General features: G+C 38.4%; 1 protein-coding gene across 1 annotated transcript in view; it reads right to left on the bottom strand.

The window, feature by feature from the left end:
* Positions 1 to 23,642, bottom strand: part of PASD1 (PAS domain containing repressor 1) — a 122,834-nt gene that overhangs the window by 29,794 nt on the left and 69,398 nt on the right. Inside the window, exons 8-13 of the mRNA XM_032331048.1 lie at positions 19,813 to 19,901; positions 17,409 to 17,498; positions 9,843 to 9,942; positions 9,297 to 9,410; positions 6,862 to 6,992; positions 4,774 to 4,856 (exon numbers count right to left, since the gene is read on the bottom strand). Of these exons, the coding sequence (XP_032186939.1) occupies positions 4,774 to 4,856; positions 6,862 to 6,992; positions 9,297 to 9,410; positions 9,843 to 9,942; positions 17,409 to 17,498; positions 19,813 to 19,901 (607 nt within the window). The remainder of the gene's footprint in view (positions 1 to 4,773; positions 4,857 to 6,861; positions 6,993 to 9,296; positions 9,411 to 9,842; positions 9,943 to 17,408; positions 17,499 to 19,812; positions 19,902 to 23,642) is intronic.

Raw genomic sequence — 23,642 nt, 5'->3', positions numbered from 1 at the left:
AAAGCAGATAGATCTCATGTAATTATCGAAGCAGATAGCTCTCATTTCCTTATCTTACTGGCTTAAGATGCACTTTCTGCAGTAATTATCTTTACTGTTTATAGATAAAGAACCTGAGAGTCAAGGAGGCTTCTCCAAGATCACACAACTTGTAAATGGTCAAGCTGAGAAGTAAAACCCAAATACTGTAGTTTAAAAATCCCAATCCTATGTTGTTTTAAGTAGTACTATGCCACAAGACCTCCACACTATAGGCCAAAGATGACGGCAGGCAGCGTGGAGTAGAATTAGCCAAGTAACTTGCACAGGGAGAGCAGGAAGACTTGATTGAAGGTTTAAGAGGCTGTGAAAAGGTCTCTGTGGAGAGCTGAGCTGGCCACCCTATTACATGACACCATTGGGAACTACCAACATTGCACCGTCTTTTAACTGATAAAAATGTCAACTGCATATGGCAAAATCTAAATCAAATGTAACCTCCCCCAACAACCTTCCCTATCCCTCTTCATTGCTTAACATTTGCCCTTGGCCTTCCTCACCATCTTATCTACTCCATTCTATTGATTTATGTTTTGTCTTTCTCTTCCACTAGAATGTAAACTCCAGGCAGTTAAGGATTTTTGTTCACTGCTGTGTCCTCAGAGTCTAGAACAGAACTTCTCATACAGAGCAGGTGCTAAATATGAATGAGGTTCACTGGGACTGGAATGATGAGATTGGCAAGCTAGCTCCTTAGTGGTAGAGAAACCAAATTTAACAGCCTGTGATACAAAGATACACAGGGTCTTTTCCTGCTCAAGATGGGGTGGACACGAGGAATCAAGTCAGTATAGAATAGTACCAAGGCTCCATACAACAAAAGTGTGCTTATTAGAATCATCATACAACTTTATAAAATTCTCTTCCCACCTTTGTACAACTAACTCCTCACTGACACAAGCTAAAAGGGGGAATTAAGCAGGAATATTCTTTTTGGTGCAGCTGCTGACAGGTGGAGTCTCCCCAGGGACCAATTCCAGCACTGTAGCAATTTTTGAAGACTGCAAGCAAATATAAGAGCTACTAGAACCCTTAGAAATGCTTGACATTTGATTTTCTTGTGTTCTTTACTCTATCGAAGGGTGAGAAGATGCTATCTTCACCAACAGTGTTAGGGTTAATCATTGTAGTCTCCTATCTATTAATTGCTCTCTCCTCTACATTTAAGGTGAAATTAAAGGAAAAAAAAAAAGATTTTCTCCCAATAACATCCCAATCAAGGACTTCTTAAAGACTCCTTGAGTTTTTTCCCTGGAATCCCATACTAGCCACAGCTCCTGAAACTCATGTCCTGACAGGAATGAGCCCAAGAAAATCTGGGTCCCAATTCCAGCTCTACTGTGGAACCAACTGTGTGAGTTTGGGCAAATTGCATATGCTCTATGACTATGTTCCAACAGGTCTAATCCTATTGTGAAGGCCATTGTACTGAGACGATGCTACGATGGGAATTTGGGCCTTACCTCTACGTACCACTGGACAAACTGAACGAGTAGTTAGGTACATCCTTCTGACTCTAGCAGGAGACAGATAGGAGAGGGCTACACAGTATTCCAGTTTTGGTCTGCCCCTCACTGACTTTCGAGTACTCATGACTTCTTTCTATCTTCAGTGGTCCAAGCAAACAAGACCTTCTACTCCAGTGCATATGTAGTTTTAATGGAAAATAACCCAACCCTTGAGTCCCTCCCCTGAAATGAAATATTCCTTAGCCTCAAATCTGAAATATGCAAGGACGAGATATCTTCTATGGAAACAGACTCTTCTGAAGATCTCACATTTCCCTCATTGTGTCTCTTTCATAAGCACAAAGTTTTCAAGCCTCTTAGCAAGATGCTTCTTACCTTTCAAAGAACATGTAGAATTACCAAGAAAAATTCCAGAAGCACTTTAGTCCCTATGGTCCCTATGACTTATGTGCCTGATTACTTTTCTAACTATCCCTCTGTCTATAAAATGGAAGCCAGAATACCAATGACTGCAAACTATGACCCTGACATGCCACAATCTCTTCTCCTTATTATTTAAAAATATCCTGAGGACAAGGATCAAGTCTTTGACAAAAATAAGGCAATACTAGTTGGCATCAATTTATAACAATACTGCATTATGTTTGAGAGGTTTCATGTCATGGAATAGATTACTATTTTGATAGGATCAATTAATCAGTCAGTCCCTGAGTAGATGTTTGTTTTCTGCTTACTCAACGTGAGGCTCTGTGCCAGACAGGAACAAGACTGACAGCTCCTCTCTTACAGACCTCAATATAGTGGATGAGCCTAGTCTACCAACAATCCATCATGTGAGAGTTGAGGTGGCTGAGAGCAGAGCGGTGACCATGGTATTGGAGGAGAGGGGAAGGATATGAAAGGGACAGGGAGGCTGGAATTAAACAGAATGTCTTCAGCAGACCCATCAGCTCTGTCCTAAGTGTTATTTTTCCTTCTTACTGTCTACATGATATATAATCCATTGCAAAATTTTTGAAGGAAATTTAGTAATATTTTATAGAAGTAGAGAACATAAAAAACTAGAGTACAGGGGCGCCTGGGTGGCTCAGTGGGTTAAAGCCGCTGCCTTCGGCTCAGGTCATGATCTCAGGGTCCTGGGATCAAGTCCCGCATCGGGCTCTCTGTTCAGCAGGGAGCCAGCTTCCTCCTCTCTCTCTGCCTGCCTCTCTGCCTACTTGTGATCTCTGTCTGTCAAATAAATAAATAAAATCTTTAAAAAAAAAAAAGAAAAAGAAACTAGAGTACATTCATCCACACTGGAGTGATAATTTCTTACATTATTAGAAGCCTCAAGAAAACATTTTATATTCTATGTAGATCAGTGGCATAGATGTGGTAGCTGGTTCGCTTCTGCATCAGAATATTTTTCACCCAATTAAACTCTACTTAAAAGTAAAACACAGGTTTCCTCACTCTCTGAACTCTATCTGAATCTTTGCTACAATGATGTGCTGATTGATACAAAATTCATTACCCATGTAGTTTGTTGCAATTGCATCTCAGATATTCTCCTGACAGGAGAGTGTCTTGAGTTCATGCTGTTTAAACATGTTATGTTTTATAAATATCCTCTTCCCCAGTTTATTCAGTAAAAGGTCTTGTAATAAAGTAGAAACACTAATGAAGGAAATGTGTGCACTCCGAGAAAAACCGGGAGTGATAACGCACATTGAGAAAGTGGAATGACTATTAGTCTTAGGCTTGGCCTCGCACGTGTCTGTCCCCAACACCTACAAACCACAAATACACTGCTGAATATTCACAAGAAATTGGAGATTCTGAAAAAAAAAAAAAAGTTTTGCTGGTGCAAGTGAGTGTGATCCTGGCATGAGCAGACTTGTCACATTCACCCAATTACAAATGGAGTCCCATGTTAGTAAGAGTTGCAGGACACCAAGCCCATAGAATGCAAACAGACTGCCATGGGGAGCTCTGCTTTCCATCCCACTGCTTTGTGTGTAGCTTCAGACAGTGGTTGACAGCTAAACACCTCTGAACTCTCCTGCCAGGAAGGGAAGATTCTCCCCTCATTGCTTAGATCCAGACACAGATGAACATCAGACATTTCCTGTTTAACTCATTTCTTCACCAGCTCTTTCTTCCTTACCATCCCCCACCACCAAATAGCACCCATGACCACCACCTCCAGCTCCCTCCTCTTACCACCAGATCTCACACAAGCATGTCTTTAATCATAAGAAACCTCTTGAAAATTTATCTTGTTTATTTTATTTGGCTAAGTATTATTGGCATGTGGCACACATCTTTAATATATTATTTTCCCATTTATTTACATATACATATACACTGTGATGCAGAAGGAAAATGTAATCCACTCCCAACACAGGACAGTGTCTAGTATTACGGTTTTCTGCATACAGACATACCTACTAATGAATTTATCAAGTATTAAATAACTAGATAGTATCACAAACAATTTCTACTTTGTAGAAATCCTTGGTGGATAGTTAAATAGGTGTAAGAAGGGGGTTTAGTGGTACCTGCTCAACTGGCATTTTCCTGTGGGTTAGGAATGCGTTTTTATTTTTCTCATTCAAAATCATGGAATACTGTCTCCATTCTCTGAAACTCGGTTAACAAATGTTAATAAACAGATTATAGGGGCATCTGGGTGGCTCAGTGGGTTAAGCCTCTGCTTTCAGCTTGGGTCATGGTCTCAGGGTCCTGGGATGGAGTCCCGCATCGGGCTCTCTGTTTGGCGGGGATCTTGCTTCCCCCTCCTGTCTATCTACCTGCCTCTTTGCCTACTTGTGATCTTTGTCAAACAAATAAATAAGATCTTAAAAAAAAAAGAAACATTATATTCACCAAAAAAGGGACACCTAATAGCAGTTGCCACAATGTGAACCTGCTGTTCCACCATTTAAAAGTATTTCAAGGAAAAGAAGTAATCAAGTACTACTTTTAAATGCATTGTCTTAATTTGAAAGTCAGTAAATATCTGTGTCAGTTAAGCGTGCTCTATTGCCTTTAAAAAAAAATAAGAAGCCAATCATCTGTATTTACATTCTCCTGGAGAAGTAATATTTATATTAGCTGGACAAAGGAATTCAGCCTAGTAGATTGCTCTTCTGGATTCAATTGCTTGTTTTTTTCATTTTAATGGGAAAAATATTTGTAGATACTATTTCTCTCATTTCAGATTTGTTTAATGAAAGTGTACCCGAGGTCTCCCTCACTTACTTTAACATTAGCCTCTCACCTGTGCTCCGGAGATACAGCTTCCTCATCGGAGTCTTGTATCAGCAGAACCTCTTCCTCAGCTTTCTTTACAGTGAAAAGTTCCTGCAGAAAAACTAGCATTTTAGATACTTAAAATGTACTTATATAGTAAAAATACCAACACGTTTATATAGCATGTAGTAAATTTGGAAGCAATCTCATAACCAGTATCACAGCTGATCTGCATAGCAATGTGAGAAAGTCACTTGATTTTACAGATGTGAACACTGAGGATTATAGAGATGTAATGATCTAGCCTGAGATGCACAGCTAGTAGATTCAAGATCAAAGTAGATCCATCTCACACTTGTCCTCAGTTCACTGCTCTACCCACTGCACTGCACAATCACACTGTGAAAAGTCTTCCTTCAAAAAGTCCTCTGTTCTCACAAGATTTGTTCTCCAAAGTGACCACCAATATGGAACAAATATCCTAGAAACCCAGAGGAAAATACAATAGATCACAAATAGGGATCCTTGTTTCATGGGGGGGATGAGGGTGAGGGAAGTGTGCCAAATGAGATTTTTTTCTCAGAGGAGGAAGTAGATTTGGAGATGACCCCCGAAATGGGATGCCTGCTTCTCTGTGGCAGATATGAGAACTAAAATCCCAGAAAGTTGCCAGAGATACATAATGACTGGGGCAATCAGACCAAGCAATTTCCTTCAATTGCTTTTTCTCTCTGCCACTTTTCTCACGGTCTTAAATCTGGAAAAATGATGATACACATCACTGCTATACAACTGAATGTAAAGGGGTCCTTAACGGGTTTCCGAAATGTGGTCAGCTAAAGTTGGCATTCTAAACTAGAGAGGAAAAGTAAAGCAGGTCTTTTGCCCTCTCTCAATCCTGATGATCACAATAATAATGATAATGATGATTATTTACTTTTCCTCTCTGCAACCTCTTTCCCAAGTGCTTACCATGCATAAGGTGCCATCTTATTCATTCTTCAAGACAACCCTAAAAGAAGGTTCTAGTCTCACCATTTATAGAAAAAGAAACTGAAGCTGCAAGACGTAAGTGGCTTGGATGAGGTTCTGAAGCTGGCCTGGATCCAGAGGCCTCCCTCGCAAGGCAGTTGGATGTGCTGTACGTCACAGTTCACGTGGCTCTTGATTTGCACCCTCCACTCCCATATTGCCCTATCCAATCCATAGTGTCCCTGAATTGCTCAAGTCAGTTAATGGCACTTCCTCTGTCTACCTCTTATACCTTTACTCCTTCCCTCTTTCACCTTCTTCTAGTCACATAATGGTATTTTTTCCTTGGAACCCTCCAAGCTAGTTACTACCTCAGTACTTTTACAACTGCTGAACCTTATACTTTGATTGCCTTCCTTTCTTTGCTGGGTCAACATCATCATTGTGGGTCTCAGTTCAAAAGACAGGTCGTCAGAGAAAGACCTTCAATGTCCACTGTGTCCAAACTCCCTATTCCCAGTCCTTAGCATATGACTGTTTTATCATCCCTGTGGCACTTTTCAATATTACTTGCCTTTTGTCTATTTCCCCTAATATTACTCCCCAACCTAGCATAGCACATGACACATCATAGGTTCTTACTTAATATGTTACTTAGTGAATAAGTTCAATGAACTTCAATCTATCCAATGAATTCCAAATACTGTTTTTTGTTTTTAGAGACAGAATCTGGGAGTGCTATATTAGCACAACACTAAGTGAGTAATGGCGGTCGGCATTGGGGACAGCTGCCTCAAAATTCACCTTGTGACAGAAAACTTCCTTTGTCCACCTCCTAAAATGGTTTCTTTTCATATGTCCCACCCCCAGTCCCCATATAACGCTTTCATATCACAGCAAAACCACTTGTAAATGACTGAATATGCATCTCTTTTGGGTGTGTTGAGATCTCCACTGACACATTCACCTTCTGAAACTCAGAAGCTGATATTTCCTCAATCACATATCTTACTTAACACAACCCCCTGCACACATGGGTTTCCTCAGCAACACTGTCCAGTAGCTGAAGGACCAAATGGGATATGGCCTTTCAAAGGAAGCTCACAAGGCCACAGTAGGGAAGGCACACACACAACATACTCACCCGTAGGGTCTGAGCCCTGAAGAGAAAGATGGACCCCACCAGGTAAAACCGATCCTCCAGAGGAAGATATGTAGGAGATGACTCAGCATAGGCATGGCTGGGGAAGAAGCTGCTGAAGAGCATCAAAGGTTCTAAGGGAGACAGAGACACACATGTGACAATCAAATGGAAAGGCCGACTGGCTACACAAGATGAACAACTGCCACATCAGTGGGCTATGTGCCAGCCCATTGACAATTTTCAGAATTCTGAGTCTCAGATTTTTCCCACCGTCCTTCTGTACCAGCTACCCTCCTCACCCAGGTCTCCACCAAAACATGAAGTCACTACTGAGAAATAACTGCTGTTGACTTCAGGGTGATATTCAGCCTTGTGTTCTTATTCTGTGGTTGGATGTTGTAGTCTCCAAAAGAAATTTAGCTCATTCAGTTTCTTACATTTTTCAATATGGTTTCAAAACAATATGGTTTTAAGATTCAACCATGTTGTAGTATGTATATCTACAGGTCATTGCTTTCAAAATTTTCCATATTTTATATCTCCCACATTTTACTTGTCTATTTCCCTAATTATGCATACCTAGGCTATCTCCAACTCCCTCCTTACCACAAACAACTATATGACATTCATTGTACATGTCCCCTTCGACACAGATCTCTGCAAGTTCGCCTCTGGTATATTTCCATCCAGTGATGGGGATTGCCGAGTCATTGGATAATTAACAATTTAAGTTCACCCTGTGTTTCAGGAATGTACCATGAGTTTACATTTTTCTCAATGCTGTATTAGTGTTTTAATTCTTACCTCCTCAGCAATATTTGCTTATTATTCACACTTCCTGATTGCTGTCATTCTGATGGGTGTACAGTGCTATCTCACTGGTTTTTAAATTTTTCATTCTTTACTTACTAGTGAATTTAAGCACCTTTTTACATATTTGTTGGGCTATTTACCTCTGGTTCAAGCCCTAGATGTTTTTAGTGGCCCAAAATCAGTATTTATATTCATTTCTTCACCTACAGTTCCCGAAACCTTAAAATTTGTAAATTTACATCCCATATCCATGCAACACAGATTTGGGTTTTGATTTCTTATAAATGACACATTTTTTTCCATTCAAATTCTGAGGGAGATGGCAAACTTTTTCTTCCTTTAGACCAGTGGACACAATTTTCTGACCATTCGAAGTCTCTAGGTTTTATGTGTTGGTCCTTGAATGACTATTAGAACTGTAGACCCCAGCCAATGGAGCCCACATATGATTTACAGCCCACCTAGGCCATCACCTAGGCCTCCTGTTACCATGAGAGTCTTGTACTTTATCCTGTAATTTCTGGCACCCATGAACCTCCCTTTCTTTAAGCTTAGCTATGCATCAAACTTCTTTGGTTATGTTTTAAAAACGGTTTCCTTGTTTTCATAGAAGGAAAGAGTCATTCTTGTTAGCTCAGTCCACCATGTTACCATGTGGTCCTACCTTGTAAATTTCACTATTAATTGAATTGAATATGTAATATACTTTTTAATTGAATAAGTAATATACTTTTTAAGAATATAAGGAATCCAACAAGGATTAGAATTTTATAACATACATTAGATATTTCTGTAAAAAAGTATTCCATTTTCAAGAGTTTCCCCTATTTCCCTCTCTTTTCTACTTTCCTCAGAGAAATAAAACAGTAATTACAACTCTCATAAGTAAGCTGCTCCATTGTACTGGACAGTATTATATATTTCTGTTTCAAGTCCTCATCATCTCCTAAAACCCCCCTTCCTTTCACTGCACAGTCTCACTGCACTGTTTCACAGTAACACTGCACTCTGCTCAGATTCAAAGAGCCTGAACAATTAACACTAAAAGCCCAAGGATTTTTGGGTACTGATTTAGTAGCAGTGTCTTCTGGCACAAATTTTCTATCTATTCATAACTGCAATAGCAAAAATGAAAGTTACTTTAATGAACAAGGAACTGAGAAATGAAATCATTAAATATAACTAAACATATTTTAAATATAATATCGTGTATTTTCTTATTAGTGTCAGGTAAGTATCTAAGCTATCTATCCCAAATTCTGGTCTCAGAGATAAAGATCAGAGACAGTTAAAAGCAAGGTGCTTCATATTATCAGGTCCATTTTTAAAACAATGAGATCCTTTGGAATAATCACCTTACTCTTTCTTTTTAATCAGAGCTTTCCTTTGGTCCTTTTCTTAGTAATCCATTAATGTCTGCACCATTATTGTCTACTCTGCCTTTTTTTTTTAAATCATGGGCTTCTTTTTTTAAAAGTCTGATTGTCTATAACTAAAACCTGTGCTCATAGGAATATCAGAGAATGTGAAAGAATCAACAGTAGAAGTGTGTTTATGTTAGCAATGATGGGCTAGGTAACCCATTAATTTCATTTAGATCAGATAAAAACTTAACTGCTTACCATTTAAAATATCTTGTACAGTTAGGATGAGTTTCACATATTCATAAGTAGGTGCACTATCATGTTCAACATTTCCTCTCTTTAAATGACAGCAAAAATCAATATGTTTTCCCACTAAGGAAAAAAAAAACAAATATAAAACAAGTTTACAATTGTACATTACCATATTTGGCAGGATTATTTCATAGGACTATTGTCTTACTTAGAACAGATTTTACAAAAATATTATTTTCTTTCTAGGAACAGTAGCATTTGCATAACTGTCTATTCTGTATCCGTAGAGTGGAATACCAGCTAGAACATTATTTATATAACACTAATGCAATTATACAAAAGCTGAAATAATCAGGGTTCATGATAAAGAGCAAGATTTAATGGAGGAGAAATTTTTTAATACTGAAAATATAATTTGTGAAATCATATTAAGTTAATATATAATCAGCAACTATATTGGCCCTAATGTTTTCATTTTTATTACTCCTCTGAGTGACTGTTACTTGTCTCTTAAAATCTAAGAACTTACAACTGAGAAAAAACAATCTGTACCTGAGTTTGACAAAGGAAGTTTGAGAGCAATCTTTCGGTAGACTTCATTTTTCTCATGATCAGGCAGAAGACTTAATAACTTTTTACCTATAATCTCATTCTTGAGAAAGAAAGAAAATACATTTTGTTATATGTGCTACTACTGGTCACTTCCTCTGCCTCCTTACCTCCAGTAAGCTTATCATCCGCTCCCTCTCAGCCATCTTGTGGTCATACCTATTATACTTCTACTTGTCTCCGTTCACATTATCCCATTCCATGACCATTACCCCTTACCTTTCCAGTGTACTCATGTAAATACCCCACAACTTCAACAATTATTCCACACACTGAGACCTCCAGTCCAGGCAATTCCCATCACATTTTCACTGGACATTATCTCTTGCAAATTGTCACATCCCTCCTTACCCAGCTCAGATTCCTTGGTGGATCACTATAATGACTTCCATGTTCTCTCTCTTTCTGATATATCTGCCTGGGAAAACCCCAACTCTGGTTCATTTCAACTTTTCATCTACCTTATAACTTCACCCAAGCAACTGCATTATCTATGGAGAAAAGTCCATAACCATACTGTATGTTATTTTAAATGGTCACTCAGATCTGCCTGGAAATTGTCTACTCTTCATTGTGACCATGACTTGCCTTTTCCTCCTTCTTCAAACCTCCAACCCTCCCCCATCCTCCTCATATTCAGCTGGGGATCTCATTTCTTATTGTAATTAAAAGCAAAGGGTAAAAGAAACATCAGTATCTTCCTGCTATCAGATCTACCAACCTTTCTGTTCCTGTGGCTAGAAACCTACTTTTTCTCCTATTCCAATGACTAAGCTTCCAATGAAGACTAGTGCACTGCCCCTCATCCTTTCTCAACTAGTCAAGGACATCATTCCAGAAATTTCTCCTTGTTCCCCACAGTGTCAAGCTTTCCCTCTCTACCAGGACTTTCCCAAAGCATGCAAATGCTTTATCAGAGATGTTATAATACCAGTCATCTTAAAAACAAAAACAACACAAAATTTCTAAAATCCAAAACCTTCTTTGGCCTTACACTCTCTCCCCCAGCACTTCTCTGGTCTACTTTAGAAAAAAAAAATCTTTGAAAAAAAACTATACTTGCTGCCTCTCATTTCTTCAGCTCTCACTCTCTCTTGAAACCACATTAATCACTATTTTTACCTAACCACTCCAACTTTGTCAAGGTCACCAGTGAGCTCCACACTGCCGAATCCAATGGTCAATTCTCAACTCTCATCTTGCCTGACATCAAAGCATCTGATTCAACAAATCCCTTCTTCTTCTGGAAACTCTTCATTTACTTGGTTTCCAGGATGCCATATAAATATGGATATCCTTCTGCTTCAAAGGTTACACCTTCACAGTTTTCTTTGCTGGAGATTTCTCTGACTACTTGGCATCAGAGTGCCTAGAGCCATGTCACTGGACCTCTTTCATTGTACTGCCTCCCTGGGTGGGCTCTTCCAGTTCTAGCTCATTAAATACCACCTATCTTCCCACCTCTGGCCCAGACTTCTCTCTAAACTCTTCTAGATATCTTAGATGTCTAATAGGATTTTAATTTTAAGATATCCAAAACACCATATCTGGATCTTTTCCCTCACAAAACATGATCCTCCCTCATTCATCTGCATTTCAGTAAAAGGCACCAACATTTACCCACATGTTTGTCTTTGACTTGCCTATTTTCTCTTAAACCCCAAACCCAGTCCATCAGCAAACTCTGTTGGTAATACAGGCAAAATACAGGCAGAATCCGTCCACTTTTCATCACATGGGCTAAACCATTCTCTCTAGATTGGATTACCACAAACAGACTTAACTGGTCTCCCTACATCTATTTTTGCCACACCCCAGCTCCCACTCTGTTCTTCACAGAGCAGCTACAGTGTTTCATTTAAAACATAAGTCAGGTCAAGTTATTCTTCTACTTAACATTTTCCACCAGCTACCCAAATTATTCAAAGTAAAAGCCAAAGTACTTGTTCATTTCGAAATACTCCAAATAGGAGCCCTTAAACTTGCTCTTAGGTCAATGTGAAACATTTTTTCCCAAATATTTATAATGATGCTTTCCCTTACTTCAACTCTCTACTCAAATTTATTTTAAATGACACCAATTTCCTGATATTTTCTTCCTGTTTTTTTTCATAGCATAATCATCACTACCTGACATTATAGTGTATGTTTTTGTGTTTATTATGCCTCCCTCAGTAAAATGTAAATTGCATTAGAACAGAGACCTTGGCTGTCTTACTCGCTGTTACATCCTCAACACCTAGAGCATAGCTTGACACACATGAGCACTCAATAAATGTTGGTTAAATGAATGAATAATGCTGTACCATGTAGCTGAAACATGGTGACACATGGATAAATTGAATATTAGGCATTAAGTTATGAGTTTTTAATGTGATAGGAACAAAATAAAAAACAAAGTATTCTTTGTAGCTGAATAATGGTTTTGGGTGATGAACCACAAATTCAAGTAATTTTTAACTGATTAATACTAATAATATACAGTCAAAATTCAGAAATATATTTTTATGGCCCATTTGTAGAAGCCAGCCTATGAGTTAGCCAATGCTCAAATTAGCAGATGGATCCTGTCTCAATCAAGAAAAAGCATGGCTCAATTCAGGACAGAAATATTACCTTAATTTAGCAAACAAAACATTATGAATTAGCAGGCAATAAATTTTGACAATGGAAGTCACCCAATAAGAAATTTACTTCCCAGAATAGAGACATTTTTTATTAAACCTAACTTTTTCAGTAAAAATTCCTTCATCGGTTTAGTTATAAAATAAACTTCAGGAACCAAATCAAGTTACCTCTGGTCAGTGGAGACCACTCATTCATTCGTTTGTCTAACACATGATTAACAACAGCTCTATGCCTGATACTGTGCTAGGTATATTCACGCAAACTAGCTCACATAATGCCCTGTGAGAGGAAGAATTGTCCCCTATTTTGTTTAAGAGGAAACTAAGGCTTGTCCAATTAATGAGACATCAGAAGTTCAGAGATAATATTCATACCCAAGTCCACCCAGCTAATTCTATATCCATTGTTCCTCCACTACACCATAGCTTCCTCAAGTCCAATTGATATCAGGAGCAGCTGACTTGCTACTGGGCCAGTTTCTACCCTGTGAACATTCTACAGGAAGTAATTTATCAATTTCTTTTTTTTTTACTGAGTACTTACATGGGTTAAAATTGAAGATCCTGACATGAATTCTAATTTTAATGACTACACAGTTCAGTAAGGCAGATGAGACAGACACAAAACGATGATGCTAACTATACAACAAAACTGTAACAAGAGGTACAAAGTGCCATGGCTCACCAGTTCTTTCATTAGTAGAATAAAGGACAGCACTGAATAAAAGAATTCAAAGAATTCAAAGTGAGCAGTCTTGTGATAGTGTACATTCCCTTGGATGGAAATACTGGCAATTAGTTTCTTATTAATTAACCACATTCTTTGAGGAACGTGATAGTGACAATTAATGCCTTATAATTGACCACCAACTAAAAAAGTGAATGTAACAATCATTCCAGTGGTCCTGCTCCATAGTTAAAGGGCAGAAATCTGAAAACATTATCAACACCATGTTATTTTTGTAAATCTTTGGGATTTGCTCTTCTTACTACACAAGGTAGAAAGATCAAGGCACTCAAAGCTTAATGAAGCAAGGATAAATACCCGTGAAAAGTTAAGGAGGTTTCTCAGAAGTCAAGTGTGCAAATACCCATTAGTTGTCCCATGAATATTAGTATGGTGGGCCTCAATCGTGTCAAAAAAAAGTAAAAGAATTTACTCCGCTTCATGACATTTACTGAAAATCCAGGCCTTGCCTGGATATCTTTGCCTGGATATCCTTGCCTGGATATATCTTTTTGTTGGCACAGACATTCACATTAAACAAGCATTAGAAAACTGTTCAACTGTATAGGGCACAGGGAAGGAGAAGAGCCTCTGCATGAAATTCAGATTGCATTTTGAATCAAACAAGACTCATCACTGATAATTCCCTACTATGCTATAAGCTCTGCAGGGAGAACAGAGCAAAACTCATCACAATTATCATGAACTAACCATATACCTATATTCAAAACCTGATAAAGTTTCTTAAAAACTCAATGCTGAGAAACTCTTTCCATGAGGAAATGTGTGTTTGAAAAGTTTCATTTATGTAAAAATTGTAAAAGAACAACTACATGTAAATTCCCAGTTTTAATTTTTTCTTGGCGGGGGAGTGATGAAGTAAGGTGAGTAGAAGGGCAGGCTGCTTGGAAGTACTAGTACTACAAGTGACTGCAAGTCTTTCCAAAGGAAAACACTGTCAAGGAAAATTAATGATTGGAAAAATATGATGGCATATTTCAGATATAAATTTAATACCATGATGATGATAATAAGCCATCATTTTGGTCATAATTGTGTGTGTTACAACACCATACCTTGGACTCTTCACATCTTTTTGTCGCACCCCCATCTAATCCATCAGCAAAACTTATTTTACCTACAAAACACTGATGACTTCAACATCCAACCATCTAATTGCCTGGACTGTTGTGATAGCTTTCCAAATGGACTCTCTACCTTTCATGCCTGCTCCCATAGCCTACTCTTTTTTTTTTTTTTAAGTTCCAGTAAAGTTAACATACAGGACCATACTAGTTTCAGGTGTACGATATAGTGATTCACCACTACCATACAACACCTGTGCTCCTCACAACAAGAGAACTCTTTAATTCCCATCACCCATTTCACCCACCCACCCCCACCTCCCCTCTGGTAACCATCAGTTTGTTCTCTTTAGTTAAGTGTCTGTTTCTTGCTTTGTCTCTCTCTTTTTTTTTTTCCTTTGCTCATATGTGGGATTTAAGAAACAATACAAACAACCCATTACCTATTCTTAACATAAGAGCCAGAGTGATGCCCCAAAAATTTCGGATAATTTCCCTCATCTGCTCCAACCCCCACAATGGCTTTCTCCCATCTCAGAGGAAAAGGCACAGTCATTACAATAACCCTGAACAAGGGACCTTTGTTGCTGCTCTGTTCTCATCACCTCCTAGTATTTTTCCTTTTGCTCACGGTACTCCCTTCACAATGGCCCCTCTACTGTACTTTTCCACATCAAGCACATTTGTGCTTTAGTGCTTCCTGACTTGCTTTTGCTTCTGCCTGGAACACACTTGCTCTGGTTATCTGCATGACTCACATACTGCATTCAGGCTTCTGTTGAAACATCACCTGATAAGGCAGGTCTTTACTAGCCCCACATTTGTAATAGCCCACCTCCAGTCACTCTCTAGGTAGTATTTCTTTCCACATTTACAGATGAGAAACTAAAATCCATGTAGCTATTGAGTGAGCCAAATTTTAATCTCCAGATTATCTGACTTCAAAGACAAAGTTCTTTCCATCCACCATGCTATCAGTTTAGAGTTGCCCAAGAGACAGAGGTATCTTGGTATTTAATGAAACTGTAGATTCCCAGAGCCAGGAAAATACTCTAGAAATTGTTTTGTCTCTATATTAATATAAGATAAGTGACTTAAAAAATGAAATTTTTAATCAAAGCCTGGAAAAAGATTGTGTATTGTTACAAATTAAGAAGACTTAGGATTTAATGAGGGAAGGTGTGAAATTATGCCTCAGCTAGTCTTTTTCAGCAAGGCTGTATAACTTCATTCTCATTTAATGTTTATGTACAGACCTAGTAGCCATAGCTTTATTTTTAAGTATACCCATTTCAGGTAATCAACTCCAGGTAATCACCCCTACATTAGGGTGAGGCCCTGTGTGTGTATTATTACCTAAAATGCTGAAAGGTAAAAGATTCCCTTGCGTGGAAACTCTGAGCCAAACTACATGAAGAAACAAGGATAATACAACTAAGACCATCACTGTGCAAAACCCTCATTTAATAGGAAAAATTTACCAGTCTCACTCAATGACCAAGTTGGTTTAAGTAATATCTAATACAAGAATTTGGGAAGCTTTCTGGTCTTCACTATAACAAAACTTAACCTGTCATATATCATACTCATACATTCTTTCTTTTAATATAGATTTAATAAGACCATCCTTCTTCTATAAGTCCAATTCAATGAAAATCTCTAGCATTTTATTCAGCTCTTTTGACATCCTACAAATAGAAGCTAAATTTGAACATGTAAAATGTTTTCTAAAAAAAGGAAAAAGAGTGAGAACTAAAGTTATGTATCATACTATCTGTAAATAAAGAGAAAAGAGTAGAAACAAAACAAACGTCTATGATTCTAGCCACGTCATGGAACATGCTGGCTGGAATAGCATAACTGGTTGAATAAACTTCTCATCTTCCACTTCTAACTTAACTAAAGAATAATGTAACAAAACTATTAATTTACATGTTTCAAACTCAAGTACTATATAGATCTCTGGGTCAAGGTTTGTCAAGTTCTTTAGACAACTCTGTGGAATGAGGAATATACAATGAAAGCAACAATCCAAATATGACTGACAGAACTAGCCAGATGACAGAGATTTCAGGAGTGGAGGAGGATGTATTCTAGATATCTTCCCTTCACATTAATGGAATGAGAAGGAATGTAGTAGTTTCATATTTAAGTGGCATATTTGTTAGATGTGCAACCTGAAGGTCCAGAAAATTTTTTTGGAAATCACATATTCTAAGTCAACAGTCCTGTGAAGAGAGAGAAAGCTTTCCTGAAGAGGGGTATAGTGACAGAGTGACCTTTTTGGACACCATAGACCATAACTACAACTCATGGGTAGATGTCTCCAGCTAAACTATGTCATCACTTCTATATTTTTTTAATAAGATTGTAATTTGTTCTCCAATATAAAGAAAAAAAGCAAATCATATCTGGGAATAGATGCCATGAGCCAGCATGAACAAATCATGACATTCATTGTTTAATCTGTATATAGTGGACTTTAAAGAAATGTACAGAATCAAACACATCCATCACAGTGAGGGCTGCCTTGCAAAGCAGTCACCTTGGCAGCTATCCACTGATTCTGAGGAGACTGCCATTTCAAAAAGCACATCATTCTTTGGAGATTACCTTCAGGGCAGTTTAGAAACCACACACAGGGACGCCTGGGTGGCTCAGTTGGTTGGACGACTGCCTTCGGCTCAGGTAATGATCCCGGAGTTCCAGGATCAAGTCCTACTTAGGGCTCCCAGCTCCACAGGGAGTCTGCTTCTCCGTCTGACCTTCTCTTCGCTCATGCTCTCTCTCATTGTCTCTCTCTCAAATAAATAAATAAAATCTTTAGAAACCACACACACACACACACACACACACACACACACACACACACACAGTATTGAATTACCACATATTAGAATTTTTTATTATGGATTTAAAACTGAAACCAATGAAGATGACAATAAAAGAAGTGCATGTTTTGACAACACTGAGATAACATCTCTGATGACTTGTATGCTCCTGAAAACAAATGATGAACCTCTAAATAATAAACCAGAATGATCCTTTCCCCCAAACTGGAAAAACTTACTGGTAAATGGCCAAGGAGACAAGTGATGTTTTCAGCAACAAAAATTATCACTCCATCTGTGCTCAGTATTATCATAAAGCCATCTAATGACTAATGAAGAGAGAATAATAATGTAATTAAATAGTGGAACAATAATAAAATGATAGTTTTATTTCAAAATGCATAAATAATTACAATAGCACACTGAAAATGTATTGTGGTCCTTAAATATCAATAAAGCAGGCACAGACTTAATTAAAATTCCATTATTCTGCCTCCTACACAGAATCTACTTAACCTTAAGCATGATATGTTTATCAAATGATGTGTCACTTAGACAAACAAATTTTAATGTATACCCAATTAACACAAAACTCTCCAACACAAGCTATGAAGATTCATTTCCGTATGTAGGTTGTTTCACATTTAATTCAAAATTAATTTAAAAAATGCTAAGAATATTTTGCAGGGCATTTTTATTTGTGAATAGTTTAGTCATCTACTTATAAATATGGATATTGCCATTATTTTCCTGCTATATAATGGATTTGATATCCAAACAAATGCCTCCTGGTAGAGAACACATAAATGATGAATAAAGTATATAAAAAGTTATATTTCAAAAAGAGACCAAGCTTATTGTAAAGTAAAACAAACAATCTGGTATCAGAAATGACTACAACATGGGATTTAAAAGGCAGGGGGATACTAGAGCCTGTATTTGCCTTGGAAATATCTGCACAACACTGATGGCATAGAGTTTGGGGGAGAGAAAGCAAACCCAGGCTACACAAGGTGGGAAGTGAAATCAGAGACTTCTGCATAAAACCTGGCTTCCCAAAGGGTAACACTCTCAGCACGCTGAGATCTTATCCATCCAAGAAAGACTGTGAATGCACATGTATGCCTCAGTTTCGGCTCTGGTTAGAGAGGGAAAACTAAAACTAGTCTCTTCTGAGAATTGTTAAACAGAAACCCACACTCACAGAGATTTGGAGCTGGAATTCATGAACTACCTATGTAGACTTGCACAGCCCAAGCCCATTATTCAGTTTAAGGTGTTCCTGACCGCAGACATCTAGTAAAAAGAAACTGAAATAATCTCTAGAGAATCATCCTAAAACCAGGGCTCAAATAATTCTTGTGGATAAAGTTCCAAATAACATGAGTTTATAATAAGATATCAATAACAAACAGAGGAAGAAATGAAACATCACAAACAAGGGGCAGTACAAATAATAAAATGCAGAATCAGATTCAGGAACAGTAGATAATGGAATTATTGAAGATAGAATATAAAATAAATTTGCTTAAATGGCTTAAATAAATAACAAATCTGAAAATATGATGAAGGAACAAAAGACTCAAAACTGACCAGGCAGATGTGAAAAAGAAACAAAATGTCTAGAAACAATATTATCATCAAAAATAAAAATTCACTATGCTAGAACATAGCTGGACAGAAAACAGCTGAAGAAATGACTCAGACCACAACAGAGAGAGAAACGGGGATGGAAAACACAGGAAACTGAACGACATGGAGAAGGGAGTGAGGAAGTCCCTAGACATTTTATCCACTTTATTCTCACAACCCAGCGAAAGAAAACTTTTAATACCCATTTTACAGAGAAAAAGATCAAGGCTCAGAGGCAGTAACTCTCTCAAGGATACAGAGCAAGTAAATGACAAAGACATGATTCATAACTGTATCTGTCTGTCTCAAAAGGCAATGGTCATTCAGGCTTTAGTTTGTCGGTTTTGAACTCAGTGAAGCTAACCAGTTTCCTTGGAGATAGAAACCATAAACACATCAGGTCCTGGAGGGGAAAAGGTAAGACTTGAAGGTGTTATTTAGAGGCTAACAATCTATGTTGAGGGATCTACCAGATATTACTTAATTTGCCCATAACAAAGACTTATTCGTATTTGTTGTCACTCAAGATGAGTTTTTCAAAAATCAGTTGACATATGCAGCATCTGGAGAGCCTGCTAGAAATGCAGGCTCCTGGGCGCCTGGGTGGCTCAGTGGGTTAAGCCGCTGCCTTCGGCTCGGGTCATGATCTCAGGGTCCTGGGATCGAGTCCCACATCAGGCTCTCTGCTCAGCAGGGAGCCTGCTTCCCTCTCTCTCTCTCTATGCCTGCCTCTCTGACTACTTGTGATTTCTCTCTGTCAAATAAATAAATAAAATCTTTAAAAAATAAAAAAAAAAAAAAAAAAAGAAATGCAGGCTCCTAGCCCTACCAGAATTGAGATTCTGACTCAGACAATTTAAGGTGGGTCCCATGAATCTGGAATTTTACCAAGCTCTCTGGGTAATCCTGATATGCATGGTCTCTTAGCCACACTGCGAAAAACACTGTTCTTTATCTTCTATTGAACATATTCTAGCATATGAGGTAATCCAAGAACAAATCCCCTCTTACTTGTAGTGTCTTACACTTGAAGTCTTCATAGCTATGAAATGATGGAATCCAATTGGATTGCTCTCTGGAGGTTTCTGGATTGACTTTGCCTTTTTAGAAAAACAAAGAAAAGATAGAAAACTGTCACATTAAAATGATTAGCTATGGGTATTAGATTTTTCAAAGTTCTAATTAATTTTATAGAAAAGACTCTCATGAGAAAATGCTGAGTGCTAATGAAGGAGCTGATGTGGACTAACTAATTGCTTATAAATGATCATAAACAGAGAAGTGTTCCAAATTGAAAAAGACCTTGAAGATCATCCAACTCAATTTCCACTGTACACACCTCTCCAAAAACTGATTTTCAACCTGTAGTTCTTTTCTTTTCTCGACTTCTTTACGTCTTCTGCATTCCACCAAAGCTAGTAATCATAATATGTCAGAGAAAGTACACACTGTGTCAAGGGCTCTAAGCAGATCAAGATACCTAACTAGAATATCTTTAAGCCCTATCTCATATCTCTTCAAAGCTGTTAACAAAGTTCTATCTCTCGTCCATCTTTCTTCATTCTTCAAGTTCTTCTAGTTTTCCCAATGAACAGTTTCTGCTACTGTGCTCACTCAGAACCTTTGCTACCAACATCTCCCCACATTACCTTCTCTAATCCCACCTACTCCACTAACTGCACTAACACAGGGATTTCCCTGACACAGCCCTCCAATCTCCAGTTATTTTTAATGCATGTCAATAACTTAGTTTCTGCTCCTCACAAAACAGAGACCCATGGCATACAACTTTGATCCCTTTAAAAAATGTTCTGTCCCCTGACAAGGATAATTCCGAGAGCAGAGCTTGTTTTTTCAGTGGGTATAAGTCGCAGATCCTTTCCTATCAGTAGATTTGGATAAGAAGGAGACCAAGCATGAGCAGAAAAGCTTCAGAACCCTCACTAAAGAGGCAATGAAAAGCAGGTGTGTAACTGCCTGGGAAATGACAGAATATAAAAATAAACCACACCAACTGCACAAATGCTTCAAGGTCAGTGTTTCTGACCACTGTTCCAGCCTGGAAACTCAATTCTGGTACAGCTACTCGAGCTCAGGAAACAATCCATGACATGCCCCCGCACCTGACTGCTGAAGTCATTTCCCCACTGACTTTCAACTCTACCTAGCGATTTTCATCCCTTACACTCCCTCCAAAGAAATAGATAAGACTAAAGAGAATCTACATATTTCCAAGAAAATAAGACCAATGTATTTTATCAATCAACCATAAAGAGCTTTTTATATTACTATTATTCACAAATTTATTCTTGTTTGGCTTATAGGATACAGACCATATCCAATTCTTCACGAAAACCCCAGTATCTAGCATAATACTTAACTCATAATAGGGACTTGGTAATTCTTATTAAACTAAATCTCATTCATTCATTTATGTAACTAATTTTTTAAAAGATTTATTTGACACACACACACACACACACAGAGAGAGAGAGAGAGAGAGAGAGAGAGAGAGAGAACACAAATGGAGGAGCAGAAGGAGAGGGAGAAGGAAACTCAAGCAAACACTGCACAGAGCACGGAGCCTGAAACAGGGCTTGATCTCATGACCCTGAGATCTACAATCTGAGCCAAAACCAAAAGATGGATCCTTAACCAGCTGCACAACACAGGTGCCCCATTATTTAACTAATATTTACTGAGCTCCAACTACGTATATGCTCTTCTGTTCTAGAGACTCAGTTTATAGTATGAACAAGACAAGAAACGTGACTATCCTTTTGTATCTTACAGAATGGAGGGCGTAGGTAGGTAATGAACACATGGACAAGAATGACAGGAAGACAGTCACAGGAAAATCTGGTAGCAAAGCATCTTGAGCAGAGAAAGCAGTAAGTGTAAAGCAAAGCAGAAAATAATTTGGCCTGCTTAAACTACAAACAAGAGGCCAGAGTGGCTACAATAGGGTGAACAAGGGATAGAGTAGTAGGAAATGAAATCTGAAAGACAGGCAGGGCCACATCATGTAGGTTATATGTTAATGAGTTAGCATTATTCTAAGTGGAATATGAGATACTTTTAAGCAGAAGAGTGATATGTGTTTTGGGGGGAGGTGCATAGGGAAAGAGAGAGAGAGAGAGAGAACATTAAGCAGACTCCATACCCAGTGCAGAGCTGGATCTCACAAACCTGAGATCATGATCTGAGCCAAAATCAAGAGTCAGACACTTAACCAACTGAGCCACCCAGGTGCCTTTAGAATGACATGTTTTTTAAAAGATCACTATGGGGGCACACTATGGGTGGTTCCGTCAGTTAAGCATCTGCCTCGGGCTCAGATCATGATCCCAGGGTCCTGGGATCCAGTCCCTCATCAGGCTCCCCACTCAGCAGAGAGCCTGTTTCTCCCTCTACCTCTGCCTGCCACTCCCCCTGCTTGTGCTACCACCCCTCCCTCTTACTCTGTCAAATAAATAAATAAAATCTTTTTAAAAAATTAAATAGGGGCATCTGGGTGGCTCAGTTGGTTAAGCAACTGCCTTCAACTTAGGTCATGATCCTAACTTAGGTCCCATACTGGACTCCCTACTCAGCAGGGAGTCTGCTTCTCCCTCTGACCCTACCCTCTCTCATACTCTCTCTCTCATTCTCTTTTTCTCTCTCTCAAATAAATAAACAAAATCTTTTAAAAAATAAAGAAAGAATAAAATAAAAAATAAAAGACCACTATGGCTGCTTGTGCAAAATAGATCAAATTGGGGAGAAAGAATGAAAGCAGAATATACCTAGGAGGCATCTACAAAAGCAACAGATGCTGGTGGCCTGGTTTCAGTTGGTATACCAACGTTATAGAAATGGGGAGAAGTGAATGGATTTGAGATATATTTTAGAGGCAAAACCAAAAGGGCTTGCTATGAACTGGATGAGGAGGTGAAAGAAATGGAGAACACAAGGATAATTGATATATTTTTAGCCTGGGAAGCTGGAAGAATGACCGGTGGTATCAGTTACTGGAATAAGGAAAACCAGGTGGGGGGTGGAGGTGACAGGCAATGGAGTGGAGAGGGACCAAGAGTTCCTTTATTGCCATGTTAATTTTTCTATTAGATATCCAAGAGAAGAAGTCACATAGGAAACTCTTGCTGATTTAATAATGAGTACAGTTCTCAAGTATGCAGCTCATGTAGGTCAGGGGTAAAGATGGACTTAATAAGCAGGGGTCACTGACATCCAGGTAGCACATCAAGTTAAGAGACTGGATGAGATCACCCAGGAAATGAGTGTATCTAGAGGAGAAAAAAGGTCCAACAACTGAGCTCTGGGGCACACCAGTGTCCAGAAGTTGAAAGGGAAAGTGGAAAGGTGGAAATTAAGGGAAAAAAGCAAAGGAGCAGCCAGTGAGCTAAGAGAGAAACCAGGTGAGTGTGTTATTCTGGAATCCAAGAGAAAAACACTTCAAGAAGAAAGGAGTGGTCACCCGTCCAATGTTTTTAAAAGGCCAAGAAAGATGTGGAGAGTTAAGGACCAAATTATTCAGGGATGTGAAGGTCACTGTTATTCTTTACAGAACACATACTCTCTCCTGCTTTAAACTTTCTCATATTCCACTTAGAAAAATGCCGACTACTTGACATACTGGAGCAACAAGCAGTGTGACCTCAGTGAAGTGGAATGAGGGAAGAATGAGGGATGAGGATGTGGGGACAGAGCCTTTACAGGCCTTTCAAGAAATTGTGGTGTGAAGAGGCCACAGAAACAGAGTAATAGAAGTATCATGGGGTCAAGAAAATATTTTTTTAAGGAACAGATTTTTACAGCATGATTACATGCAAATGGGTATA

This window comes from Mustela erminea, chromosome X, assembly GCF_009829155.1.
Source record: "Mustela erminea isolate mMusErm1 chromosome X, mMusErm1.Pri, whole genome shotgun sequence".
NCBI classification, from domain to species: Eukaryota; Metazoa; Chordata; class Mammalia; order Carnivora; family Mustelidae; genus Mustela; species Mustela erminea.
The sequence above is the reverse complement of the archived record's forward strand: the minus strand, read 5'-3'. Positions and strand labels throughout refer to the sequence as shown.